This window comes from Colletotrichum spaethianum (assembly GCF_022836535.1).
Source record: "Colletotrichum spaethianum MAFF 239500 DNA, contig15, whole genome shotgun sequence".
NCBI lineage: Eukaryota > Fungi > Ascomycota > Sordariomycetes > Glomerellales > Glomerellaceae > Colletotrichum > Colletotrichum spaethianum.
Window position 1 is genome coordinate 907,122 of NW_026054785.1, and position 27,462 is coordinate 934,583.

Sequence of the window (27,462 nt, forward strand, 5' to 3'; positions counted from 1 at the left end):
ATGTCGCGGATGAAGAGAGCCATCGTAGGTTGGTTGGTTGTAGTCCGTGGGCGAGTCCACGGACAGGATCGACTCGGCGCCTAAGCCAAATCCGAGTCAAATTTGGCAGGCCGTATTCGGATGAGAGACAGTCAGACTAGAACTGGACCAACAGAAAAGGGGCACTTTGATTCTTCGCCTATCGATTTTTGAGTGCTGACTGTGCCCTCGCAAAATAGAATGCTGTTTGTCGAAGAGCTATTGGCTCGGCTTATTGTCGAAGGATGCGTAGGATCTGGACGTTGCATGGATGATTGCCCTTAGCTGCTGTTTTGTCAGCAGCCGAAGCAGCTTGAGGACGAGAGCTTTGAAACGATGAGGTCGACTGGCGGGGAAGTGAGATGTAGTTGATGAGGTGGCGTTCACTAGACGTCTTTCTAGGATGACGGCGGGGCCAGGAGCTTGTCCTGTGGAATCTGGTTTGACCATATGGAACGTGCTAAGGAGCATTCTCTTGTCGTGCCCTACCTTCACCGACTTTAGGTATGTGCTGAACCGGAATGGCGGGGTTTGCCCAGCGAAGAAAACGGCGGAACATGGGCTCACGGCACAACTCATAAGAGAGAACTTCAAATGTCTCTGAATTGTTCCAAAGTTTAACTAGTTGTAGGTCTAGCAAGCGAATGCCAAGTGGTATCAAAGCAAAGATATGAACATGAGTATTATAGATAATAACCGCCCCCTTTTCCAGCCGCCTTGGGATCAATTGACGGACGAGTGCATTCTTATGGTGATGTTGAGTTGTTTGGAATATTTGTCGAGAAACCTCTAGACGGTCTTCTCAGGGAGGGAGCTGTGGGCGGAGCTGCCAGGAACGCCGTCGCTGCCGCTGGGCACAATGTCGGAGACGTGGCGGGTGACCTCGACGTAGTCGTAGGCGAACTCGCCGAGCTGGCAGTCGTCGAGGCCGAGGTCCTCGTCGTCGGCGTTGACGCGCAGGCTCAGACCGGGGATGAAGTTCATCAGGAAGAGGATGAGGCAGGTCAAGGTGAAGGACCAGGCGAAACCGGCGACGGAGCCAGCAAGCTGGTAGCCGAGCTGGACGTAGTTTTGCTCGATCCACCCGCCAGCAATGGCGTTCTCGCCGGTGTAGGCGCCGTCGAGGGCAGTGATGTAGGAGCTGTGTTTGCGGTTAGTGGAGGGTCGAGGAAGGCGCGCACGTGGCAGAGAAAACTTACGCAGCAAAAATGCCGGTCAGGATGTTGCCAACAATACCGCCGATGCCGTGGACAGCGAAGATATCGAGACCATCATCGATGCCGAGAACGAACTTGAGCTTGGTGCCGAAGTTGCAGGCAATGGCACCGACGATACCGAAAATGACGGAGGCCCAGGGGGTGACGAAACCGGCACCGGGCGTGATGGCGACAAGACCGGTGATGGCGCCGGAGCAGAAGCCAATGGTGGACCACTTCTTCTCGAGGCGGTAGTCGAGCAGCATCCAGGTGACACCGCCAACACCGGCAGCGAGGTTGGTGTTGAAGCAGGCCATGACGGCGCGGAGGTTGGCGGCAAGGGCAGAGCCGCCGTTGAAGCCGAACCAGCCGACCCAGAGGAACACGGTTCCCAGGACGACATGGGTAACGTTGTGGGGGCGGTAGGGCAGGCCGTGAACACTGTTGTAGCCGGTGCGCTTGCCGAGCATCAGAGAGTAGGCAAGGGCGGCGGCGCCAGAGGAGATGTGGACGGGAGTACCTCCGGCGAAGTCGAGGGAGCCGAGGGTGAACAGCCATCCGTTGCCGTTCCAGGTCCAATAGGCAATGGGGTCGTAGACGATGGTGGCCCAAACGAAGGCAAAGACCATGGCGGGAAGAATGCGACCGCGGTCAGCAATGGCGCCGAGGGCGAGCGCGGGACTGAAAATTCGTCAGATCACCATAGTTGGGGGTGGCCGTGAGCTCATGGTTTATCAGGTGAACTTCGCCATCCAACCTGAACTCCAACCGTACGGCTCTTTGGGATTGAGAGAGTGTGACTCACGTAATAGCAGCGAACATGCCCTGGTATAGACAAAAGAGAATGTCCGGAAGCTTGGTGGAGCCGACAGAGGGCTGAGCGACAACGTCCTTGAGGCCAAAGTTGGACATGTCACCGAGGAAGACGGAACCGGTGTGGGAGAAGGTCAAGGTGTAACCCCAGAAGAACCATTGGAAGCCCACCACTCCCACGCACATCATTGATATCAATATCAAGGACAGCGCCGACTTGCGACGGGCGAGACCCGAGTAGAAGAAGCCGACACCGGGGATCATGAGCAGCACCAAAGCTGCGCAGACCATAATCCATGCGAGATCACCCGACTATTCCATCCAAGTTAGATGTGCACACAAGGCAAATCCGTCGTGGATTACTATCGCGGAACTCACCTCGTAGAAGACGTTGAGATCCTGCACCCCAGAAGAGTAGCCGGCGTCGGCCGATCCCTCCGTACCATTGTACGGGAGAGTGTATAGACCAGCAGACATGTTGACGGTTGCGCTCCGACGCGTGTGCGGTCAGTGAGGTTGTGTTGAGCACGGTATGGAACCTCGAGAGATCTTCAACTTTCGCCGGGACGCTGGTCCTCGGATGCGGCGAACAGACGTTGACGGGGACGTGATGGGATGGGGGGTGCTGCAAGGAGAGGAGGATCAAAGGAAGGGGGAAAGACACGCTCTTGAAGACCGCGCCGGGGATTCAAAGGCTAAATATCCAGAAGGAACATCAACCTGACCGGGGCGTTCCACCATCGGCCGTCGAGGTAAGCTGTCCGAGATTGCTCCTAAAGCGCGCCGTACGTATATCTGGATGGATCCGAACAGGGTAGGGATAGGCAGCCCAGACCGTTGGCGTGGGTAAGATTGAAGGGATTTGACAAAGTAGCAAACGGTTGGGACGGGGAGGAAGCCCATTGCCCAGTCCTGTATGCCGGGAACGCCAATAGCGCAGAGCCAAGGAGTGGGGAGGAAAGCATAATAAAAAAGGACGAGATGGATTCCAGCTGCAAAGAAGGAGGGCCGTATCTTGGGAGGACTTCTCAATCCTCCAGAGTCTCCGGGAGACAAGACAGCCATGGTCCCTCTGCCGGTGTGGCTGCAAGGTGGTACGAGCTTGGCTGGTTGCGAGAGCTTCATCAACAGGTCTAACCCACGTCAATGGGAGACGTACCTGTACACCACATGCTTCCTGACCCATGTACACATCCCCATGCTTCCCAGGATCATGTGGGTCGTCGGAATATGTGGACACTGATAAGGAATTTGGAGACAGGCATTGGGGGTGTCGAGGGATGGTGGTGCCCACGCAGTAGGGCCGGGGGATTCGGCTGAAGGCTAATTCAAGCCATCTGAGGGAGCCGGATGCCTTGGCAAACTCGTCCACCAAACGTCTGCTCGTCCGTTTTAAGATGGACTCTAAAGATTGGGAGTCCTGGGAAGATGAGCATCCGATGTTGTGCACACAAAATTTAGAGTATCGCGCCAAGACGTGGCTTGAGCTTCGCTGGTCCCCTCAGTTAGGGAGGAATTCTACGGGCAACCATGGTGCTCCACGATCCGGCACCACATCATCTGTTGTTGGTCTGTTTAAGGTGACCAAAGTCGGCGACATTTTGTTTCCTTGAGCCACAGCGTGGCCCCTCCATCCGCCGCCTACTGGCATTAGACGCAGCATGTGCGACCAGGACAGAGTTTTTCCAAATTTCCTACAGCGCCCGCCGTGCGACACGGTCCAAACATATTGGTGCAGACGTCTCTGGAACCGAGACAGCCAAGACTGCAGCAAGCAGGCGATCAGGGCCCTTGGAGATGAGGTAGAATAGAAAAGAGGCATGCGACGCCTCAGAAACGCAACGGTAAAAACGCACCCAAGAGGCACAGTCAGTTGCCAGCGTTTCATTCGCCTCCCTCGGGTCTTACCCATGGTTTCCGGCCTTACTTGGCCGCGGCGGAGTGGGGGCGATTTCGGCGCAAGCAGGCATGGACCGCGGAACGGGACATATGCCCGCTTTGGTTAAGCAGCGCGTATTTCCGTCTGCGAGGACAGCGTCTCCGTTCCGTATTGCAGTAGCAAATGATGAAGGACCTGTTCTTGATGATGCCTTGCCGGTGTTAAAGTTAGGTGTATAGTGAACAGTGCGGCTGGGCGCATCTGGCTGCTGCACCTGAGTTGAGGGCGCTGAGCGAAAACTGGCAGACCTGCCGGGAATCGAGTTGCGCGCCAGAGTGCTCCTCGTGCGTTCCAGAAAGCTTCCAGGTAAGGACGAGAACGGAACCTCATTTGCGGCGGGTTACCAATGGCCATGCCTGTCATTGTACCAACACTAGTTCCAGTAGCGCTTGGCTGCGAGAGTGATGCATGCAACCCAGCTACGGCCTCGGTGCCTGTCCGCAGGGCAGGGCTGGCTTGCAGGCCATGTAACGCCACAAAGTCACTCGGAATGGTCATCCCAAATGGTGAGTTGCGTGACTGAATTAGACGGGCCCTTGTTGTGCGTGGTCTGATGCTGCGGAGGTGAGCGTGTTGGCCAGCAAGCCGCGACGCTGGCTCATATCAGCCGCATCCTATATTTCCCTCCTTCGTCGGGGGAGAAATGCAAATCATAGATCCTTTCGACGCAGCCACGCGCTTGGTACTTGCTTCGGCTCACGGATCCTCAGCAACCCGCCGTTAGGGTTTGACAGGACTAGCTTGGCGCTCTATGTATTTTCACTGCGACGCCGCGGCCGAGCCAAAAGCGCGTTGAGTTGATTGAAAAACTTTCTTTGCCATTAGCATTCCCGTCATTTCCCGGATGCGCGGGAAACCAGGAGAAGAAATGGTGCTAGATGACGTGCCGTATCTAAACATGACACGCAGAGAGGGCGCCAAAAAAAAAGAAAAAGGAAAGCCCGATGTCGCACAGACATCGGGGATCGTCAGCTGCGTCTCACAGGTCAAACTCGTCTACAGCTTGTCTCAGTCTTAAACGGCATGTCAGTAAGGCTAGAGAACCGTCGCAACCCAGAGTCCCCCACATCGCGGATGTAGCTTTGGTGGTGTTGGTGGTGCATATGAAAGGTATGGTTGGTTCGTGGACCGCCGTACTCTCAGACGGAAGAGGGTGGCAATCCGTCACCGAAGAGCGGCGGTTGGACGGCCGGCCTCGGCTCACATGGGCGTGCATTGTAGGGAAAATGTCGGTTTCCGTAAGCGATATGCGAGGCGATGATCGATCAGGATGCGCGGTAAAACTCTGGAATTATTTGATTTAGGTGCTTGGTTTAGTGTGCTCATGCAGGACTTGGGACTTTGGGGGAGTATAACGTGGACGGGAGAGTCTTGTTTTTTCTCGTCGGGAACGTGCTGTCCCGTCCCGTAGGAAGCAAGCCGGGAATTCTCCAGGTCCACCAATAGATAAGACGGCAGTGCAGGCCGCCAGGCTGAATCGACGGGAAGAGGCCGGAAGAGGTGGCTGCGTATGATGGGTAATTCCAATGCCTAAGAGCAGGGCTAGGAGCCTCAATAGATGCAGCGAATCTGATAGAGGGTGAAAATGCCTTGCAGAACATGGTGCATTGGGTAAAGCATGTGTTGATGCCACGGGTCTGCCAAGGAAACGCCGTCGTCGGCGGGGGCTTACGGGTGGATATTGGCGATGTTGGTTGGGCACGATAGCTGTTTTCTCTTATCGATGGCTGAGGGTGCCGAAGCAGGAGATGCGAAGTCATTCGAAACCGATAGCGCACGTTTCTTATCAGTGTCACGGCGAGCGGTTCCATAGCGTGGCGTTCGAGGCGTTCGAGGCGTTCATCGCGGGAATCTCGCGGGGAAGCATGAATGGACACCAGGTCCGCCAGTTTCACAAGCCAATTGCCCCGGATTATCTGGTGGGAGGGTGACATGTCGTCATTATTGCCCGGATGGGGAACAAAATTGCCCAGCCAAGAGGTTGATGGAGCTGTTTGGTTGTACGTGCGTTCAGTGTGTGCGTCCTGTTGGCGTTGGTGGACGGGGGTCGATGAGAGGGTGAAGTTGCCTTTGGATGTGGATGCTTCTCGAGCACAGGCAGATGTGGAGGCTCCATACAATCAAGCAAATCTACCTAAGGTACTGAGGTGGACAAAGGGAAGAAAAGCGAACAGGCAAAATGGGGGCGGAGAAGGGAACACGGAGAGCTGCAGTTCCTCTTTCTCTCTTCCCCTCTCTGCCTCGTCTCCGTCTCCTTCTTTTCGGAGACCGCCCCGAAGAAAAAGTACGCAGGCAGAGGCAGGCACAGAAGATACGTGCACGACTAGTCCTCAAGGTTTCGAGCCGTGTACCAAAAGGCCAAAGGGAAGGAACTCTAAGAGGGAAGCTGCTCCGTCCGTGTCCAATTGCTCTTGCCCGGGGGAATGAAAGGTGACATTGGAAGTCGTGAGATTCGTTCCCGGGCCACGACGTCCATTTCGAGAAGCTGCCGCCATCTTGGAGCGTGATTGGCTGGTGTTTCTTATCTCTCGGCACGGTGGGTCGTCCCCTGTTAGCGTCCTCTTGGCGCTGATAAGGCGAGGCAGGGACCAGTGGAACTGCCCTGGCCCTTGTCTGTCATGCAGGGATGCCGCCCGTGGTCTTTCCCTTCTCGGCCTGACGAAACGGGGGAACCCATGGTTCGTCGACGACCTTCCTCGTCCACCGTTCCAACGGCAGCCTACTCTAGTTCGCTGTTAGTTCAACCGCCGCGCCTGCACGAGCCTTTTGCTTCCCTGAGCAACACGCGTTGTCTGCCACTTTCTCTGCATAACTTGGGATACAGTCTGATGTAAAATCTCGGTTCTGCAGAATGCTTCATCCTCGGAACCCATTCGTGAAAGGTCCCCTATGGTTGAAGAATACTCATATCAAGGCCATGTTGCGTCGCTGACCACCGTACTACCTAATCTGCAATCCGAGCTACCTCGGCAGCGCCCACCTCTCCCTTACTCATGTCCTCTGGGGCCCATCCAAACTATCTTCCCGTTACCTAGCACCAATGGTTTTCGCCAAGGAACGCCGGCTATGGCGGATTCTCTGCATTATCGATACCGGAGAGCAGTTGATACCTAGATGTCGATGAGATAAGACGTCACCCACTCATTAGCCTACCTTTTCCCTTCTTCATCAGCCTTATCTCATTGCTATCAGCTCTGTTCGGTTTTCAGGGTGTGACACATTCCCCCTCCTTCCCTCCTCTGGTCCCCGACCTTTCATGGAATACACTTTTGTGTCTTTGGAAAAATCGAAAATGACAAGATAAGGTTGGAACATCCTCATCTCTTTGTTCGCATCAAGGCATAGCGAGCTGGATGAGATTTAGTCTAGGATCGACATTCTTCTAGCCACACACAGGTGGTCTGGATGACCGAATTACAACGTTCAGTCGTGGCACGGCAGCCCCTCGGAAGCTTTTAGAGTTCTTAGATCACCTCTGTTCATGCTCCCGTCGTCCCGTGGCCATGGATCTGTCCCACTGCCCTGCGTCCTTGCGGGCGTTCCATCGCCCATTCCCTCACCTGGCAGCGGCTAACCGCCCGTTAACCACGGATACCAGCTTTAATTGTCGCATCAACGGGCGCTCGGTGTTCACGTGTTTGCGGGCGCAACCAATATTGCTTCTATATATCCACGTCTACGCTCCCTCCGTTTTAACTTTGGATCTGTTCCAGGACGTTGGAGTTGTCGAGGCAACACCATTGCACCACCCAGTTCCTACTCGGACGCCGCGCTGCGAACCACGATGCAGACATAATGATCAGTGGAATTACCGACGAAGAACTATGGAGAAACAACGATGCAGCCCGGCAGCCGAATGTCTTTTTTCGCCAACCCTCAGCCCGCCGCTTCTTTCCCCAAGCATTACAGCCCGCATTGGAGCGTCGAGAACAGTACCAGCCGGACCAGTGGCCTTCAATCGATAGCTCCACTGTCGCACACCTCTTCCATGTGTTCCGATTCTAGCAGCGTTGGTCAAGCGACCTCATAATGCCTTCTTAATTTCAATGTAAGAAGGATGGTGAAGAGCCCCGTTTTGTCCCAACCGAACAACCGAACCAAGGTTATGAAGGCGGCCATGGCGAAACACTACTAAAGGACTTCGGGCCCTGGCCCCGCTGCGCTTGAGACCTGAAAGTGTGATGGAATTCGGGGGGCTTGATTTTATTTTCTCATTTCTCGATCTCACCCATCTGGAGGCTGAATCAGCCATGCTCTTGCTAAATATTCAATATTTCATCTGTCGGCGGGGACCGTCGTCGGCCTAGTGGGACTCTCTGTGCCCCGTATTTCGGAAACCACTCCGTTCCGAGTCCCACACGGCGGACTGCAAGGCCGTATCGCGAAAGCACTGCTGGCTAAGAGGCCTAAGGACATGTGAGCAACCATCGCCGAGTAATAAATTTATAGGACTACTGTCCGGTGGTCACCCTCTGGGCACCTTGCTACAGATCATTCAAAGATACTGTCGAGCAACACAAGGCTGTGTCTACGGCACGACATGCGGGTAGTCTGTTTCATTATTACTTGTGGTCAAGAAGTAGGTATCTTGTCCAGCTATGATTTATTTGGAGATGCAACCCCTAAGTCGTTACAATAGACAGGAGGACATTGGTGCTAGCGACGAGCCATCTTATAGTGGAGATTGGATTTCTCAGTGGTCCCAGGGAAAGGATCCAGAAAAGCTCAAGGAGGTCACTCGATTTGTGTACGCCCATACCATTGTCATGATCGGAGTTACAGTCATATTTGGCTGGAGCTTAGCATCTTATGACTCACCCGCGACGATGTCTACGGCGTTCATTGTAATCATATTCATGTTCGTTACAAGGAGTGCAATAGGTTTCCTGGTCATTGTCGTTGCTGAACGGGCGAGTCCAGATGATAAGCGAGAAGCGCGTCAGGACCAAGCTTTCGGAAATCCTGCCTTGAGAATGACGCAGGCAGCAGCAGCAGAGGAAGAACAAAACGAACAATCTGAAGAGTAGCAAAATGCACCACAGCAGTACCTGGTGTTGTCAAACATAGATGATGGATAGTTAGAGCCTTACTTTAATAGCCTTTATGTTAATTTATGGTTTTCCTCCATAACTGTCTGCCTATTACTTTTTCTGTGTTCCAGGGAAAAACCCATGACAACACGCCGTGTACATCAGGTACATTACGGTCAGTATGGCCTCATACGTCTTAACGAAACGCCCGGGAAATAACCTTCAAACACCACGCGGCAATGTTTTTTGATGACTGCCATAAGAAGACCACGGATATCAGTAACAAGCTACCAGTATGACGAGCTGTCGGATGACCTCCCAGAATGCACAACGAGGTTCCCAGTGCCTCAATCCAAGTCCAGATCTGAACAATTTCTAGGATCTTCAAAGAACGTTTCTACAAACTCCTTGATCAAGCGGCAGCGCTTCTCCATATCTCTTGCGAGCCTGATAATGTACGTTTCCATAGTCGCCGCTGTTGCCCATGGCTGCGTGAGTACCCAGACACCAACACTTTCTGGCCTACATGTTGCTTCCAGTTGGTGCATCCTCGCACAATGAGCATCCTCCTCTACCTGGTCATCAGACCGTAGAGCCGGCTTGAAGCGATCGACTTGTAGAAAGTCAAGTTCAAGGCCAACGCAGTCTCTTAGAATGTGTATGCTGTCTTTGCTCGGTCAGCTGAAGGCTAGATTGCATCAGCTATTCCGCACGCCCATTGGACCAATTGGACCGCAACACGCTTTGTAGATATCAACGGAGATGGCCGTGTTGAATATTTCTACGCTGTTGAGAGGGTTCCTTAAGACGCTATTTGAACACTGGGTCTCCTAAGGTCAAAAATGTACTCTTCCTGGATCAGGGCGATATCGCGGTTGAGACCGTGTTTGACCAGTCGAAACTTGTATTTGCCGGTGTATGTCGAAACAACCCTACCTTGCTGGGGTATATAGCTCATAGAACCAGTTCTCAGATGAAAGGGGAAGATTGCGATGACTATCTCCATGCGCCAACGAAGCCGGCCTGAACGATTTTCTCAACCAGCCAACGTGGAAACAACGTGTTCCGGTGTCGTTCGGCCAGGGGCCAGCGAAGACCATTACCGACGGGAATACGCAGAACCCAAGCTCCATTAGACTGGTTGACATAGATGGGTGAGCTCTAATACTTCCTCGAAATCATTTGATGCTGATAGTCTGGCCACTTGCCTCTCGGGGACGGAATAGGAGATCATTCCTACACTGACCGTAACGGGGCAATCTGAGCATGGCGTAACAGAGGAGCATCCGAGACCAGTGTGGTCATTGGCGGTCTTGTGTTGCAAATATCTATGGACCGGCTGAGTATGCATTTTCTTGATAGAACCTTTCATAGCTTGCTTGCCTGACATGCAACATCAGACGGGGATTATGTTCACCTCAGCGACGGAGCACTGGTTGTAAAGTAAATTCTGTCTCGTTCTGATGTTGACACAAACGCGTGAATTTTACACGCGGATCAGTATCAATAGAGGCGCAAACGACAACGACAGTCTGGGTAAGGAGTGGGCACTGATTAATAACGGGGAACCTAATGCATCTAGTGCTGCGTCTGGAAGCAGTTGGTTCAGTTTTGGGATATCAACGGGTAGCCACAATTGGGCAACTCGATTGTTAAGCGTTTGCTGAAGATTCATGAAAAGGGATATGAAGAACGACTATCTGGCACTCGACTCCAAGATGGGAGGGCCCACTTACTACTCGAACGAGGGCCCAGATGATTTTGACCAGCACAATGGCGATGGAAGCCAAATGGACCTATTCCCACTGGTTTAGAGCATGTTGAACACGTTCAATTCGCTGATATTTTAGGCGACGGCTTCAACATTAGGTCCGTGGATGGTACACGGACTGGAGTCATTAGTGAAGAAGAACCGGTCTCCGTGAATAATAAATAGTCCGTATAAGATAAGAGAAGTAGTACCGAGCAGGCAATTGTATGACTTAATAGCTTTGACGCCGTATCAATAACTCGACGCCCACGTTAACAGCCACTCCATAAACATAGTCGTCAATCCGACTGATCAACCTTCTACCTGTTGATCGCTGCCCATAAGGCGCAGATAGGCGTCGTATCAGATGCTTACTGGATATCGCCTCTTCAATCCCTATGAATGGGCAAGAACCTATCTTGATAACCCAGCGCCTTCTGGTACCAACAATGGCCCTCTGACGTTGCAAGGTCGCAACGACCTAGACGCTAGCAAGGTCTCGGTGCAACCCGCTTGATTTAACCGTCGGCGTTCAAGTAGCCCTGGAAATCCCTGTATGGGCAGAGACCTGCCGAATCTCAATGTCGAGTCCTCGCCCCTAGTCTTTGTGTCTTCTCTGTACATGGTACCGGGTGCATAAGTGCTTGCTTGACCCACGACATAAACTGGATTGGTTTCTGTTAGACTGGGGTTGCGGAAGTGGAGAAGAAGATAGTGTCAGGCTGCATCATAACAAGCTACCTAACTTTAAGGCGCCCGTCACAAAAGCACTGTCAGCGTGAAGATCGTCGTTGAAACCATCGAAACTTGGTCACGTTATTTTGAGTTACCCGATCGGGCCGGCTGCAAAACCCGGCCGGAACACCGTAACAACCACTGATTGTTAAGGGCTTGCCTCCCAGGCTCTCTCCCAAACGCTCTCTTGAACGGACTCAGAATCAGTTCACGGTTGGTGCTGAACAAATCGCAGATTTTCTTCATGTTCCAAGTACTCCTAGGTCTCGTCGGCCTGTTTATTGCCTCACACTTTGTACGGGGGCTCCTATCCCCATCACGGTCTATACCAGGCCCGTTCCTTGCGCGCCTCACAGATCTGTGGTATCTCTGGCGAGTGTACAAAGGTCGTTTCGACTTGGACCTGATAGCACTTCACAGAAAATATGATCAGTATTGGCTCTAGTAGTAGACTTGGCTAGGCAGAAATTACTGACGGAGAAGAGCATAGGTCCCGTTGTACGCTACGGTCCTGACCGATTTAGCTTCAATGACTTGGAGGCATCCAAGATAATCTACGGTCACGGGAATGCATTCCCGAAAGGTCCCATGTACAGTGCTTACAGCAACCCGGAAACATTGCATCTGAATGCTTTCGCAGTCCAAGATCCAAAGGATCATATATACTTGCGCAGAGCTTACGCAAGCAGCTACTCATTGAGCAGTGCCTTATCATACAAGCCATATGTAGACGACTGCACTAGCGTCATTACACAGCGCTTCGAGGAGTTTGCTGCCGCCGGCGCACCGTTCAATGTGAGCCACTGGATGCAATGATACGCGTTCGACGTGATTACTGTCATCACCTACGGATCTCGGTTCGGGTTCCTTGACCAAGGTGCGGATATTGGAGATCGCATCTCATCTTTGGAAGGATTCGCACTGTATGGATTTCTCCTCAGTGTGTTTCCGAGCCTGCACAAGTACACATTACCCACTATCCAAAGGCTCTTCGGAACAAAAATACTGGAGTTGCGTACGTCAGTCGCGTCGCGGAAGAGAAGACCTATCAAATACGAAGTCACCCGATCACCGAGGTCATCAACGAGGACGATATCAGGACGCAAGCCTTCCTTGCAAAGCTTTTACGAAAGCATGAGCCGGACCCAACATGAGTTCCCGACCCAGTTGTATTGTCAAGATGCGTTGGCAACGTAATAGCAGGCTCAGACATGACAGGCATAAGTCTAGCTGCTATCCTGTACTACGTTTGCAGGACGCCCCAATGCTACCAGAAACTACGGGAAGAGGCTGACCAGTTCGTCTTGTCTTCATCCAATCTTTCCCCATTCCATATATCGCAAACGGTGCCGTACCTTCAGGCCGTTATTAAAGAGGCACTAAGAATGCATCCCGTAGTCGGGTATCCGTTGGAACTGCTAGTACCAGAACCCGGCACAGTTATTGCAGGGCATGAGTTCCAACCAAATGTAAGTCTGGGGTTTCAATTCAGTTCCCTCCTCTTCTTCCCCAAGTCCTTATGTCACTACCTCAAGATGAAGGGAAAAAAAGACCTTACTGGCACGTAGTCAACCGTCGCTGTCCAGAGCTGGGTTGAGGCGAGGAATAAAGACGTTTACGAGGACCCGGACGAATTCCAGCCTGAAAGGTGGTTAATCGACGACCAAGCCAAGCTGCAGTTAATGAAGCGTTATTGGATTCCGTTACGTTCATGGCCATGCGTCGGTGACATGATGACTTAGCCTAGGGACTATGTGGAGTTCTTTGCCGACGTTTCCATCGTTTCAGTTCGGCGTTGAATCTAGAGTCTGCCTGGGTAGACATTTGGCTATGTTGGAAATGTCAAATTTGATTCCACAACTCGTCAGTGATTTCGACATCAATCTCGAAGGAGGAACCAGCAAAGAGTGGCACTGCAGAAATGCCACGCTTGTGAAACCACAAGATTTCATGGTGACTCTCACTGAACGGCGTCGGGAGAAGTAATCATTCGGATCTTTCCGAGCAATGGACTAGGTGCACAGTAAGGTTGCTGAGAGTGTGTAGAACAAGCGTCCCGATTCGCACAGATGCTCCATGATTACTTAAAGGTCAGCCGGATCAAGAAGCATACGGCCTAGAAGTGTTGCTTCACCATCGTGGCAGACGTCAGTACCCTGCTACGTATTCCCAAGGCATGGCTACAGTCCACTGGTTTACAATTAAACCCCATATCCCTCTTCCAGTTTTATCCATTTATTCAGGCACTCCATTTGCTTTTAAAGTGGAAACCCTCCCCGACTACCCTCAACGAATAAGGTAGCCAGCGTTTGGGCGGGTCATGGATCCCGAAAGGCTCGTTCCTTGCGATTTAGAACGGTCTCAATTTACCACTGTTCATGTGAAGATTCTGAAATACTTCAAATTTGTGCTCAGTTGAGACACTGAAACACAAGCAGGCATGGTTGCGAATAACCTCACTGGCGGGATGTGGATTCGTCAAAGAGAGGTCCAATTTTTCAGTCGGGCTTGTGGAAATCCAACAATCAAATTCCCTCATTCCCCAGACGAAGCACAACATTCGGTGATACCTGCAGTGCTGCAGCAAGACATGGGCGCCCCAAGCAGCTACAAGAGCCTTGCGCCAATTGGTAGCATAGAGATCTACATTGGAGCCTCCGCTTGCCGCTAATCTCCGTGGGTCACAACGACCTGCTGAATCAGGACTGAGTCCCCCGCATTCGACGGAGCCGTCGTCGACAGAGACCTCCAACCAGATGGACCGGGACAAGCCATGCTTCGACGTTACACCGCCGCCTCCAAGCGGAGAGAACCGACGCGTGTGGCCCATCGAGCCCCCCCTGCTCGGTTCGCGTCTTGGGCTCTGCAAAAGGCCCTCGCCAAGACTTCCACCGAGTCCACCAGCGAGAAAAGCAACTGGGTGGAAAAAGTCTTGACGCTGGCCAATCCTGTTGTAAGACGCGTCAATGCTAACGATTGCGCAGATAAGTAGCCATAGCGTTACTGGATCGACCAGACCGTCATTAGCAGTAATGTGAGCGTAAACGCCGGCTTGGCTCCCAGCTGCCCGATCGAGCTCGTCTCAGTCTTGGATCGGCTTGCGCCCGGTTTCGCGCCAATACCCCAATTAACCCGGAGGGAGACGTTAGTCGAGGAACAGGAAGCGAGAAGGGCTCTAAAAAGATAGGGAAGCAATGTTAACGAGTCCGTGCTCCTGATTCCGCAGCTAACCACTAGCCATGTCAAGCGGTTGACAAGTTGGATGAAGGAGAACAATGGGACGCAGGGTAAGCAGACAGGGCCCAGGAGTACGATGCCCCCGGTGATCAGCATCACCAACATCATCATGCAGCTACACAAAGCTGGGGCGTAACTCCGGTGGAGCTGGGCGAATGAGAGGGGCGGCTTGGCGACTTCGATATATATATATATATGTATACATATCGAGCGCTTCCTTATTGCTGTCATCGGTGGCCTCTCTTCTCCAGGTTCCTCTCGACAAGCTCTACTCCCTCACCCAGAGCTTGCCCTTCCTCGCCAACGACGCGACAATGAAGACCCCGCAAGCCTGCGCCCTCCTCTCTCTCGCCCTGCTGGGCGAGGCATGCCTCCTCCCCGGCGAAGCCTCGGGCGGCCGCATAGCCCGCCGCCAGGTCACGAACCCCAACAACACGGGCGTCGCCATCGGCACGGGCGACCGCTTCGACGGCGGCAAGAGGTTCCCTCGCGGCCTCGGCTCCCAGCCCGCCGGCACGAACCTTGAGTCCCTCCTCAACGTCAACGAGATCAAGAGCGCCGTCCGCGGCCTGGTCGAGGAGTACGACATTGAGTACTTCGAGTCCCCCTACAAGACGTACCAGAACGCTTCCTTCTTCGGCGCAAAGGTCGGCGGCGCCGGCAACTGTAGCGACGCCTACCGCGTCTACTTCAACGCCGCCATCCACGCCCGCGAGCGCGGCGCCTCGGACAACATCATCTACTTCGTCTCGGACTTGCTGTACGCCAACAAGCACGGCGAGGGCCTCACGTTTGGCGGCCGCACCTACTCCAACTGCGACGTCCAGCGCGCGCTGTCGACGGGCATCGTCTTCACGCCCCTAAGCAACCCCGATGGCGTGGCGTACGACCAGGCCACGCACAGCTGCTGGCGCAAGAACCGCAACCCCGCCGCCTCAGGTGGCAACCCGGACGCCGTCGGCATCGACCTGAACCGCAACTTTGACTTCCTCTTCGACTTCCTCAAGGACTTTGCGCCCACCGTCGGCCCCAATGTCGCGTCCGAGCAGCCCGGTGACGAGACGTACCACGGCGCCAGCGCCTTCTCCGAGCCCGAGACGAAGAGCATCAAGTGGGTCATGGACGAGCACAAAGAGGTGCGATGGTTCATGGACATCCACAGCTACATCGGCGTCGTGCTGTACAACTGGGGTAGCGACGAGAACCAGCTGCGCAAGCCGTACATGAGCTTCCTGAACGAGTCATATGACGCCGTGAGGGGCTTGATGCCCGACACGCCTACCACCAACGGCATCTACGGCGAGTACGTTCCCAGCAGCGACTGGTCGGATAAGGTGTTCGCGGCGATGCGTATGGGAAACGCCATGGATGCTGCCGTGGGACGCCACTACGAGGTCCAGCAGAGCGCGTACCTGTACCCGACGTCAGGCGCCAGCGACGACTACGCCTACTCGCGCCACTTTGCCGACCCCTCGCTCGGTAAGATCCACGGCTTCACCGTCGAGTTTGGCTTCGGCAACGACGAGGTCGAGTGCCCGTTCTACCCAACCCCCGACCAGTACCACCAGAACCTTCTCGAGACGAGCGCTGGCTTCATGGAGTATCTGCTCGCTGCAGCTGAGATTGGCATCGGCGAGCCGACTTCCTGTGCGGCGTGAGGCGTGTGATGGGGCATGTTGAGTAATGTGCGTTTTGCGGCGTTGTAGGTCAACGAGGGGAATCCGGACCCGGGAGGATTCCCGGAGTCAGCCCCGGGACATTTGTCATAAATGCGAGCCAAAGCTTAGAAGTAACCCTATTAGTAGCTGTTAATGTAATGGGCAAAAGGAAGACGTCACGGTGCATGAGGGTGAAAGTACTTAACAGAGGCGTATCCGCATCTAACCCGGAGATGAGGTACCCCTTAGCAACCAAACCAGTAGGAAATAAGCCCAGCATTCAAAGCACGAAGGCTCAAAGATTCGTTATTGAGATTAGCAAAAGGTCGACAGAGCACATTGAAAAAGCAGAAGTAAGTGCAGCAAAAAGCAAAAGATCTTAGCTATGACCGTGGCAGGGCTCGAACCTGCGACCTTCTCGGGATCAAGTGCACATACTTGTGAACGAGAAATCATAATCCACTAGAACACACAGCCGGTGGTTGTGACTTTGTGTCAAACTTAGCGACTAATAAGGATCAGAAGTTACCCCATTTGCCCCGCCATACCCCTCCAATATCTCATCAACGACAAACATCATCATCGCGAGGTGCCCCATCATCGAAAATGACGCCCACTTGCAAGGCGCCCATGAAGCCCTTTCGCATCCTGGTCTTCAGCAAGACATCCGGCTACCGTCACGACTCCATACCGGCCGCCGTCTCGGCCTTAAAGACCCTTGGCGCCCGCACGGGGTCCTTCAACGTTGACGCCAGCGAAGACGCCGAGGCCTCCATCACCCCGCGCTCCCTTACGCACTACGCCACAGTCGTTTTCCTCCAATGCACGGGGACCTTCCTGAGCGCCGATCAAGTCGGCGCGCTGAGGAGCTTCATGCAGTCCGGTGGCGGGTTCGTCGGCTTGCACGCTGCGGCCGCGGGCCTGCTGGACGACGACTGGTACGGCGGGCTTGTCGGCGCGCACTTCGACCAGCATCCGCCGCCTGAGGAGGCGACGTGTGTGGTTGAGGACACGGGGCATTTCATCATGGGGTGGGACGGGGACCGCGTAGGGGGCCCGGCGGGGCCGGCCGATGAGACTCGGAAACGGTGGACTGACGAGTGGTACAACTTCCTCTCCCATCCCAGGGCGAACAAGAATCTCCATATCCTGGTCCGGGGCGACCCGTCGACATTTGAGGGCGGCGCCATGGGGGACGATCACCCGCTCGCATGGTGCCAGGAGTTTGACGGTGGGCGGTCGTTCTACACGGCCTTAGGCCACTACGACAACGCCTATGAGGACGAGTGGTTCATGGAGCAGATTTTCAGAGCTATTGTCTGGACTGCCCGCCGCGATGATGACGCGAGTCTGGTGTCACTGTCGTCTTCCGTCTGATTAATGTTGGGTGAGCGACGACGACATGATTCAATACGTAGTATATAGAGCGTTATGGGTATCTAATGGTGACGCCGCGCATGGCACAATCAAACACATCACACACCAAGACACCTGACTAGCCCGCCATTCTGTCACCGGCCCCTCCACTGAATCGCACTTCTACTCTGGACTCGAGAGATTCAGACCAAATATCATACTTGAAGTCGGGGATGTGTAGCAGGATGCCCAACTCTTGACTCGTATACCAGCTGGCCCGGTCCAGGTTGCCAGAGCCCAGGCACAGGTACTCCCTGTCGACGAGTGTCATCTTCAAGTGCGACACGACCGGTTCCTCAGGGTCCCGGGCCGCCGTCGCCTGCAAGTTCGGGCGGTAGTAGTAAATGTCGAGACGGCCAGGACGTTGCAGCTGAGACTCGGCGTCAGCCGATCGTTTCCGTCTCCACTCGGCACAAGCTTGGCTGTATCGCTTGATGAGCGATTGGAGCGTCCATTCCGTCGTTGTGCAAGCCGTGACGAGCTGCTCGATTAACATCATGTTCTTGCTCGTCCTAATGCGGACGTCGACGCCGCGACGCAGAGCGTCCAAGAGCGCGTCAACAACTGTCCGACAAGTCAGGTTTGGCGTCACGATGTCGATGTCAGTCCGGGCACACGCGAACAGAGAGAGCAGCGCAGCGTTCAATGGGGTCGCCGGCGCTGTGGTCCGCCGCCTTAAGGGCACGTAGCGAAAGCCAGGGTTCCAGTGATGAGATGAAGGCAAGATAATTGTTGGACACGGTGGCAGGCTTGAGAGGTCGAGCTGGCGATACGCCGTCTCTTCGTCCGAAGGTAGTCCAGTAGCAGTCCGGCCAGCGTCTTCAGCGACATGGCCTGGTCCCCAGTTTGTCGCCTCACTGTTGGCGAATCCGTCGGGAATATCTCGAGGGCTGTCTGGCTCCCACACGTGGGCATAGAATCTCATGAGCTGTGCAACGGCAGCCCCTTCGAACCCAATGCAACCTTCGAACCACGTCTCCCAGCTCACGTTGCAGCTGGGCATCCAGGCGCGTCTGCGGTCGACAATGACAAACTTGGGATGCATGACGCTGAATGGCAAGAAGAACAGGCTCTTGGCGGAGAGTTCGATGCGGGCCGCCTTGAGGGTGGTGTCTGGAGTCAGCCCGAGCTTTGGCCATGCCGAGGACGGGTACGCGTATCCGTCCCTCGACCACGGATGGAATATCTTCTGGAAGAGGCTGCGCGACGAAAAGCAGATGCGAACGCGTAACGGGGCGACTGCGTGCTCGCCAGATGTGCGGATTGCTTCTTGTCGTTGTTCGGCGAGAAGCTCCAGTGTCTCCTTGATGGCGGTCAGTGTATCGGACGGAGCCCAGAAGCAGGTCACCAAAATGACCTCATGTTTCGCAGTCAGGATGGCCGGGAGAATGATGTTCCTGTAGACGGTGGCGCCGTTGCCGACGGTGAGCGACTTGGGACTGCATGTCGTCACGAGGCTCTCAGGGTCCGAGACGTGATAGTTGGGGAAGTCATTGAGCTGCTCTCCGCGGTTCGACTTGAGAGTGTGAATCCATTGATCCAGAAAGGCCGAGGGAAACGAGTGTGATGTCATCTCCGACTCCGCGATTGGGGTGAGACTGAAAGGTTGTTGTAGATGGTGAGGATCAGGGGTAAGGGTTCCAAGCTCTCAGGTCGCGCCTAGGTGGGACGGATGACTGATACGAGGGTTCTGTGCTGCGTACCCGACCGACGTAAAGCACAGTGTCGTCATGGTAGAGTACTATGTATTGGAAAGGGGGCCGACACCGCCGAGTCGTTGGGTCAGAATGGAAGACGCGGCCTGTCAATGCTCGCTGGGGAGGACGAGCGCAGGCGCAAGACCAAAGTACAGCACTCTAATACGCGGACGTCGACTTCGCATGGGCCTCGTAATGGGGATTGTTTATGCCAGTTGCGAGTTCCAAACATCAGCGTAAAAGCAAATGGAACGGCGTGCGAGGACGGGGTTAAGGGGGGTGGGATTGCTGCCGAAACGCCCGGCCTGACCCCAGTAGCTGTGGATCGAATTTTGGGAGAGATTGAGGCGCAGTCGCGGGAAGCTTCAGTGATGCAGCAGCTCTCCCAGTGCGGGGCGACGCGTACTTGCACTGGCAGCAGAGGTGCTTTGTGCAGTGTGTTAAGTGTTCAGAACGCGAATCGAACCCAGCAGTGAGTAGTATGAGATGGTGGTGGGGATCTGCGGCGCTAGCACGCAGCAAAGCGAGTGCCATGTCCCAGACAGCCGATCCGCTAGCGGCGATGCATGAGATTAAGCACCCTGAGTGGACGCTCGAGACGACATTGTTCAATATCCCCGAGGCTTCCATGGGAAACGGTGGATACGAGTAGAGGATACGGTGATAGACGGATTCGAAAGCATAGTTGTCCTTTGTGCAAACGCTCGACGGAAGCAAGGGCCTGGCAAGTTCGATGCCTGGTTCGGTGCCAAGTCGAGATGAGCTGGCTCGAGTAGCCGCTTCGTCACCGAGGCAGATGATATCGGATCGTGATCAGTAAGGCCAGCCAGCCGGGGGCATGTGTTGTGCAGCGCAAAACGTACGTGGCGCTCCAGAACTGCCCTGGCCGCCTGTTGATGGGCCGAATGGCCAGAGGAAGATTTCCGGAAGCGCACACCTGAGGAGAGATGGAGTGTGCGTGTGGATGTCTGATTCGTTGCGGCCAGGAGGCATATTGCCTGGAGGTTAGCAGACTCGGAGCGCTCGCAACAGGGAAAGCCCCGAGCCTCGAGAGCTTTGTCGCTTGTCCAGTGTGTGTCAAGTGATTCCGAGGCGAAAACAAAGTTTGGGCTTGGCTGGCGAGAGAGACAGGGAGGGAAAGAAATAGAGAGAGAGGGCAACCTCCATGGGGTTTGATGAGGGATGGGAACGGCGTCGCTGGCTGGCGTTGGCCGCCTGACTTGAAGTAGGAATACCCGTCGACGGTAAACCACCAAACACCCGATCACCAATGCCGGGTCTACTGCAATGCGGCGACACCAGCGCCAAGGCGAGAGAGAAACAGAGGGAGGGTGGGAGAGGCAATTCAACAGCGCGGCTTGTTCAATCCGCTCGGTGCCAGCCATTGGCTGTTTCCTTCCTTCCTTGAAGAGATGAGACCGATTCAACCTCAAACATCCATTCAAAGGGCAGGAGCGGGGCGCACCTGACTCCCTCCACGTCGTCCTCGATCCTCCGGAGCATCAGTGAGTCGTAGGTGGCAAGTGACGGGTTGGCAGATGGCAGGTGGCAGACACGTCTATCTACTTTTACCACTAGCGCCTGCGCTTGCCATCTAGCTGCTGGTTCTGTTAGGTGGATATTAATGCATAGAATGGCCTGGGCCATTGGCGGCTGCTGGCAGACGCTTGGATCTAGTCTCTCTTACGCCTCCTCACGTGACGCATGGAACCTGCAAAGTTAGCGACAGCCTGTGGTTTTCGATTGATGGAGTGTGTTCGCATCATAGCCATAGCTGGTTTCGTTCACCATCCCATCTCACGAAGCAATACTGGGCGAGCCGACGTCAGAAAAGTGAAGTCAGCATGGCCCGTCCGCACCCAAGAGAGAAGCATTCCAGCCCAGTGCTTTTTTTATAATTTTTTTATTGAAGCAGAGCAGTCGATACGAGACCGCCGAGCCGAGGGCCGCAGAGCTGGGGTGAGCCCAGTGAGACCATTGCCATCTTGGCTTTCCAAAAGTGCTCGCACATGGTGCCGTCTGCCAATCAAGTTGTCCCAACGTGCACTCTCACCAGTCCCGTCTCACAGGCTCCCGACCAAGCTGGGTCAGGGGGCACAAATGCCACGAGGTAGGGGAGACAAGGGAAACAAACCCCGGTGAGACCTCCTGTGCTCCTTTGGACCCTCAGAGTAGCGTTCAACGGGACGGTGGATAGACGTGAAAAGGGAGACGACGGGGGAGACGACGAGGACCGACGGGGTCCCACCCAGCCTGTCTCGATTTAGCACAGCCATTGCTCTGTGTGGGTGGTCAGTGGAGGGGATCGGCTCGGGTTCCTGGATCCTGGCTCAGATGGTGGTGTGCGCTGCGCGTATTGAGCGAGTCGTCTCGACCACTCGACTGGCTAATAGGTTTCTAGTCCCAAACTGCGGGAGATGGGGGAGAGCGACAAGCGCAGCAAATCCTTCCTTGCGCCGGAGAAGTGAGAACAAGCCAGCGCTAGGCCCGCTAGTCACTCTCAACTGCGGGAGTGGGTGGTGTCGAATCAAAGTCCCCGCGACATGACTTGTCCATGGCGACGGACATGGCGCCGGCGAGACTGCTCATCAACCGCCGGGAGGCAATCATTGTAACGGCAAGTGTGTGATAGACGGCCCACGCCCCGAGGCGCAGGCGTGCCCACTGGAGAAAATCCGGAGAAACCAAACAGCCTGGCACTGGAAGTTGAGAAACGGCAGAGGAGTGGCTGCCATTGGCCCTGTTTTTAGCTACGCTCCGGGTTGGTTTGAAGAGAATCCGGAAAACCTGCCCAAGGATAAGAGCTCGCTGCCGTTGCTCCGCAGGGAGGAATCGCTGTACGGGCGCTAGAGCGCAGAACGGCTGGAATGGTCGATGGACTGCGCGAGGGAGCGTGTGAGCATGAGATGTCGCGCACGACGTGTCCCTGCCATTCCCGATGCTGTGACGAGAGAGAGAGAGAGAGAGAAGAGGGCCGTTGGTGATAGGGTGGCTTGTGGCAGCTGCGCTTTTCAGCTAACGGGGCCGGCCTGTTCCAGCCACTTGGGACGTCCATTCTGGTGTCTCCTTCCCTCGAGAGTCACATCTGAGAAGGTACTATGTACCATTGTAGAATCGTTCCGGCTTTGGTCGAGTGGACGAGGTACGTAGCTGTTCGTTTGGCTTGCAGGCACGTAAAAGTAGCGCAGACAGTAACCTGGCAGATTAACGAGTCGAGCAAGAACCAACGACCCCCTTTCATCGAATTGTACGCAATTGAGGCAATTCCCACGTCCTCCACATCGGGGCTCCCCTCGGCTCCCTTCATATCAGCAGGCCTAGGATACTGCGAGATGTGTCTACCATCTCTCTAGCCTGTTGCCCCTCCCTCCTTTTTCGCTAAGGGAATCCGCGCCGTCGGAGACGACAGTCGAATACGGCTAAAAGCCTCCACCTGATCCCTCCGACCATTTTCTTTCTGGCGAGCTCGCCAGCTGCAATGCACGGAAAAGATGCTGGTTGGGTGCAGATAGATAGTCAACTCGCCAGGTGAGTGGGTGGGCAGATGCAGCCAGATTGGTGCAGTGCAGACTCGAATGCGGGTTGCAGCTGCCAACCAACCCGGCCTGCGGTGGCCAACAGGCCAGCCAGCAATATTACTACTATGGTACCTACCTAGATGCTAACAGATGCAGCTGCCGCGATCCAGGCCTTGTCCGCGTGCTGCTTGGCAGCATGGGCGACTCAGATCAACCGCCTGGAAGCATGCCATTGTGCCCATTGAAGGCGCCGCCGCCGTTGACCCTCTGGGCTGGACCCTTTCCTCCTGCCTTCTCCCATTGCCCCCCTCTGTCGTCAACCTGGAAGCTGGGAGAGAGGTACCGTTGAAGAAGAGATACATGCACTTGCGGCCTGGGCATCGCCTGCAGTAAGGTCGTTCTTGTTGACAGGTACGCCATCCGCCTGGCCTGCGCCGTACCCCGCCTCCAATCTCTTTCCATTCTCGAACCTGAGAGAGTGGGGCCAACCCCCCGGTCGGCGGTTGACCCCCTGCTCTCGTTGCACTGATATTCCCCAGCGGCTCAGCAATCCAAGGTACCTGTCAATGTTGGATCCCGCTCGAGATATGACAGGCCAGCCGGCTGGAAAACCGGGAAACTGAGGTGATATTCGGTGGTGTGCCCAATGTGCTATTGCTTGCTTCCTTGCTTGCTTGAAGTCTGTCCGCTACAGAGGTACGTACGTACGTATGTGTAACGGATCGAACCACCGTGCGAATGAGGAAGGCGGGTGGCCAGGATCCCAAGGCACTTTTTACGTCTGCTCTCATCCGCTCAGTTCTTCATGCATGCGAGGCCCGACGGACGTGAGGGTGAGTGGTGTGCACCTGTCGATAAGACGCCAGAAGCAGCAGCAGCAGCAGAACCGAGCAGGAACCGTAACGGCAAACATGGGAAACGTCTCCGGGTTGCCCGTCTACTATGCCTACGCAACGCAAAGCAACGCAACGCAGCCCAGGATGTGGATGGATAAGGTACGTATCTGTACACTGCATCCCGTCGACTTTCAAACTCTGAGCTTGAACTCTGAATGTCTTGTGGCCACTGGCCTCTAACGCCTCTCGCGCCCACTCTCGCCCTCTTTCTTCTCTGTCTCCGTCTGTCCCCTACCGAACTCCTCTCCGTATTACCCTGTGTGCCTGCCATCCACTGTATTTCATTTCTGCTGTCGTGTGTCCCCTCCCCTCCCCCCAGATCAAGTGTCCTCCTGCTGCCCACACCCCTTCCTTGCCTGAAGGCGAGTGAAGAGTCCATGGGGCAGAGAGTGACACCCGACACACCCCACTCGATACGTACCTGCATGCCTTAGCTCGTGCCTTAGCTTGCCTCCAAAACCCACCTCCCGCAACAGAACAGCACCTCACTCCACCAGAGCATTGGGAGACCTGGAACTGGACAGAATACACGCGCATACCTCCACGCTCCTCAGCATCAGGACAGTTACGGATATTTTCTGCCACGGATACGGATACCTCGCGCCCTTCTTCCCCCCTCCCCCTCTGCCTTCTGGCCCATAGCCCGGACCAACAATTGCATCTGCTGCACCTGTTTGCTTAATGTACCGCTGTGCTGTGCTGTGCTTTGCTGTGCCTGTGCCTACCTTCTTCTAACGGAGGCTTTTCCCCATCAACCGTCCCGCACACACTCACTCTACTCCCATCGGCAGCTCCCAGATCCCAGCGCCGTCCCTTCTCTCTTTTTTTTTTTTTTATAATCGTCTGCCATCCCCCTTCGTCCCACCCCCTCCTCATTCCACGGCCCTCTCTTTTCTTCCTCGTCTGCTTTACAGAGTACCTCACGGGCACCGCCTACCAAACCGTTCCATTTCCTGGTCCATGCATTGTCGACCTGTGTGATATCCTTCTTGCCACCAAACCCTCTCTTCTACCCATTGCTCCAGGACCTCCTGCTCCCATCTCCCTCCGTCGTCATCCACAGCCGCCCTCACTTTACGACGCCCCAAGCGATTTCTGCCGACTTTCCCCAACAACCAACAATTACCCATTCTCTACCACAACCCGTTGAATGCTGGCATCGACCGAACCTATCTTCGACTTGATCTCCTAATACCACCGTCGACGATCCGAAGCACCCTTAATCGACCCTTTACCCTCGCTCAACCGATTCCCCAGCAGCAGACAAAGTCAACCGCAACAATGAACTTCACCAAGAAATTCGACCGCGCCTTCCAATGGGCCGGTGAAAAGATGGGCTCCGAGTCCAAGACAGGCCAGACGGACGAGTTCAGGAACTTGGAGATGGAGATGCAGTTGCGATATGATGGTACGGATCCTGGCCACCTACCCAGGCGCTTAACGGGTGCGTGTTGCCGATACTAACACCTTGGTCTGCTAGGAATGGAAAGACTCCAGAAGTCCACAAACACATACGTCAAATGGATTGCTCGCCGCGGCGAGGCCACCGAAGACAAGGAGAAGGGGCTTCCCATTGCCTTCGTCGGTCGCATGATGATTTCCCATGGCGAGGAGTTCGAGCCTGACTCCGAGTTCGGCGCCTGTCTGCTCTGTATGTTTCCCCTTTCTACACTCCTTGCTACCCCAAGCAACCAGCACTAACCTGGCTTCGCACCACAGCTCTTGGTCGAACAAACGAACGCCTCGCGGGCATCCAGGAAAACTATGCCTCCGAGGTCACTGACAACTGGCTCGTCTCTGTCGAGAGGTCGCTGGCTATGATGAAAGAGTACCAGGTACGTACCGACGTCATTGCTCGCCCAATCGTGGTTTCAGCCCGTCCCATCTGACACACTCTCCGCAGGCCGCACGGAAGAAGCTCGAGTCGCGCCGATTGGCCTACGATGCGAGTATCAGCAAGATGCAGAAGGCGAAGCGTGAGGATTTCCGTCTCGAAGAGGAGCTCCGCACCGCCCGCGCCAAGTACGAGGAAGCTGGCGAGGATGTCATGCGACGGATGCAGGACATCAAGGATGCTGAGACCGACAACGTCCGCGATTTGACAGGCCTCCTCGATGCCGAGCTAAGCTACCACGAGCGCTGCACCGAAGAGCTGCGCCGTCTGCGCCAGAACTGGGCTGGAGGCAATGTACCGTCATCGCCCACCGACCGGCGCTACAACAACGGTCGCGGAAGGTCCAATACGGCACGGTCTTTCACCGACTATTCCGCCCGCGGCAATCATCACGTCGAGGAAGAGCCCGAACCGATGCCTGTCCGCATGCCCATCCGCTCCAATCGGTCCGATGCCAAGTATGGTGCTTCGGCAGACACAACCCCGAGACCGTCCATTGCTAGGTCCCAGACGTTCCAGGGTCCCGCTGCTGCTGATCGACGCTCTGTCGCCGCCACGCCTCCGGTGCCCAGCGTTTCTCACATTGGGTCTCTGCGCGGAAATCTGAGACCTACGGGCAGACCACTCGCCAGCGACGTCTTTGCCGACCGTGACGACGATCATATGACGGTGAGCGGCAGCGGCAGCCCGGAATGGAACGACCGCAGCGCAAGCCCGGCGACTAGTATGGGCAGCAGCTTGACTAGAAGCACAAGCAACCTCCAGTCCAAGAAAGCGCCTCCACCACCTCCTCCGAGCCGAGCCAAGAAGCCGGCGCCCCCAATCCCCGCCAAGCGGGAGGTTGGGTACTAGATATACTCCGCTTTTTGAGCCTCATCGGTAAACGGAGAGGCTTGCGGGTTTGGCGTAGCGGTGTGTGATATTTGGTTTCCGTCTGGTTGCATCAATATAGACTGTTCATTCCTAGCTGGAATGGGGGCCTCCGACAGGAGCACGGCGTTTGGGCGTGTTGATATCCGTGGACTGGATCCGCAGTGGTAGGTTCCTTCACCGCATTATCTCTGCTGAGAAGGTATGGGTTAGAGATGCCCGGGTTCAAGGGTCAGTAGGGTTCCAAATATGGATGCTATCTCACAAGTTTCCTTAACCGAACGTGCTCAACTTTACATGTGCGGTTGTTTGGCATAGAGCGAGGATGCAGGCAAAATCGAACCAGTGAGACTTCGTCATGCAGAACGTTGTGCTGCGATTGCAGCTGCCCTTCCTTCATGTCTGCTTTTTGGGTCTGATCTGATCAACTTGCAATATTAAAACAATCCCCCAGTGTCTTCTTTGACAAGTGACGTGCTACGAAGCCACCGAGTCTGTCAATCAGTACCGTTCCGAAAGCCCGTAGCTGCCGGACTCGGCCGACGGCGGGGGTCGTCAAGCCACATCACGTGAATTAGAGTGTGGCTCAAGCTTCCCGTTTGGTACCTATCTGATTGGCAACGATAAGATCGATCTGGTTGCACTTTCTGTACGTCAATCGTCAGCTTCAGTTCAACGCTTGCTGAATTCAACTCCGGCTGTCACCTCCAGTTTCTCTTTGCCGAGAGAGCCTCGATCACCGCGGCAAGACTGCCACTCGTCCTGGCCCCTGCGACTGCTTAGGAATTGAATTGA

At 54.9% G+C, this 27,462-nt stretch overlaps 6 protein-coding genes and 1 non-coding gene across 7 annotated transcripts; 4 read left to right on the forward strand and 3 right to left on the reverse strand.

Annotated features, from left to right (window-relative positions):
- Positions 1 to 807: 807 nt before the first annotated feature.
- ColSpa_06498 (ammonium transporter 1) lies at positions 808 to 2,504 on the reverse strand (the record flags this gene model as incomplete). The annotated part of the gene is made up of 4 exons (XM_049272710.1): positions 808 to 1,159; positions 1,218 to 1,895; positions 2,020 to 2,339; positions 2,406 to 2,504. The coding sequence occupies 4 exons, from the start codon at positions 2,502 to 2,504 to the stop codon at positions 808 to 810; spliced, it is 1,449 nt and encodes a 482-aa protein (XP_049128667.1).
- Positions 2,505 to 14,254: 11,750 nt separating this feature from the next.
- On the forward strand, positions 14,255 to 14,668 carry ColSpa_06499 (uncharacterized protein; the record flags this gene model as incomplete). Its single annotated transcript, XM_049272711.1, has 2 exons — positions 14,255 to 14,434; positions 14,480 to 14,668. The coding sequence occupies 2 exons, from the start codon at positions 14,255 to 14,257 to the stop codon at positions 14,666 to 14,668; spliced, it is 369 nt and encodes a 122-aa protein (XP_049128668.1).
- A 364-nt stretch (positions 14,669 to 15,032) lies between these two features.
- ColSpa_06500 (carboxypeptidase A4) lies at positions 15,033 to 16,376 on the forward strand (the record flags this gene model as incomplete). The annotated part of the gene is made up of 1 exon (XM_049272712.1): positions 15,033 to 16,376. One exon carries the CDS (start codon positions 15,033 to 15,035, stop codon positions 16,374 to 16,376), a length of 1,344 nt encoding a protein of 447 aa, XP_049128669.1.
- Positions 16,377 to 16,762: 386 nt separating this feature from the next.
- On the reverse strand, positions 16,763 to 16,853 carry ColSpa_tRNA_172. The gene is given in 2 exon segments: positions 16,763 to 16,798; positions 16,816 to 16,853. It is a non-coding gene; the product is annotated as a tRNA-Val (tRNA).
- A 129-nt stretch (positions 16,854 to 16,982) lies between these two features.
- On the forward strand, positions 16,983 to 17,753 carry ColSpa_06501 (uncharacterized protein; the record flags this gene model as incomplete). The annotated part of the gene is made up of 1 exon (XM_049272713.1): positions 16,983 to 17,753. One exon carries the CDS (start codon positions 16,983 to 16,985, stop codon positions 17,751 to 17,753), a length of 771 nt encoding a protein of 256 aa, XP_049128670.1.
- A 118-nt stretch (positions 17,754 to 17,871) lies between these two features.
- ColSpa_06502 (uncharacterized protein) lies at positions 17,872 to 19,524 on the reverse strand (the record flags this gene model as incomplete). Its single annotated transcript, XM_049272714.1, has 2 exons — positions 17,872 to 19,390; positions 19,496 to 19,524. The coding sequence occupies 2 exons, from the start codon at positions 19,522 to 19,524 to the stop codon at positions 17,872 to 17,874; spliced, it is 1,548 nt and encodes a 515-aa protein (XP_049128671.1).
- Positions 19,525 to 25,184: 5,660 nt separating this feature from the next.
- On the forward strand, positions 25,185 to 26,649 carry ColSpa_06503 (meiotically up-regulated gene 137 protein; the record flags this gene model as incomplete). Its single annotated transcript, XM_049272715.1, has 4 exons — positions 25,185 to 25,311; positions 25,384 to 25,554; positions 25,623 to 25,738; positions 25,807 to 26,649. The coding sequence occupies 4 exons, from the start codon at positions 25,185 to 25,187 to the stop codon at positions 26,647 to 26,649; spliced, it is 1,257 nt and encodes a 418-aa protein (XP_049128672.1).
- Between the last annotated feature and the right edge of the window lie 813 nt (positions 26,650 to 27,462).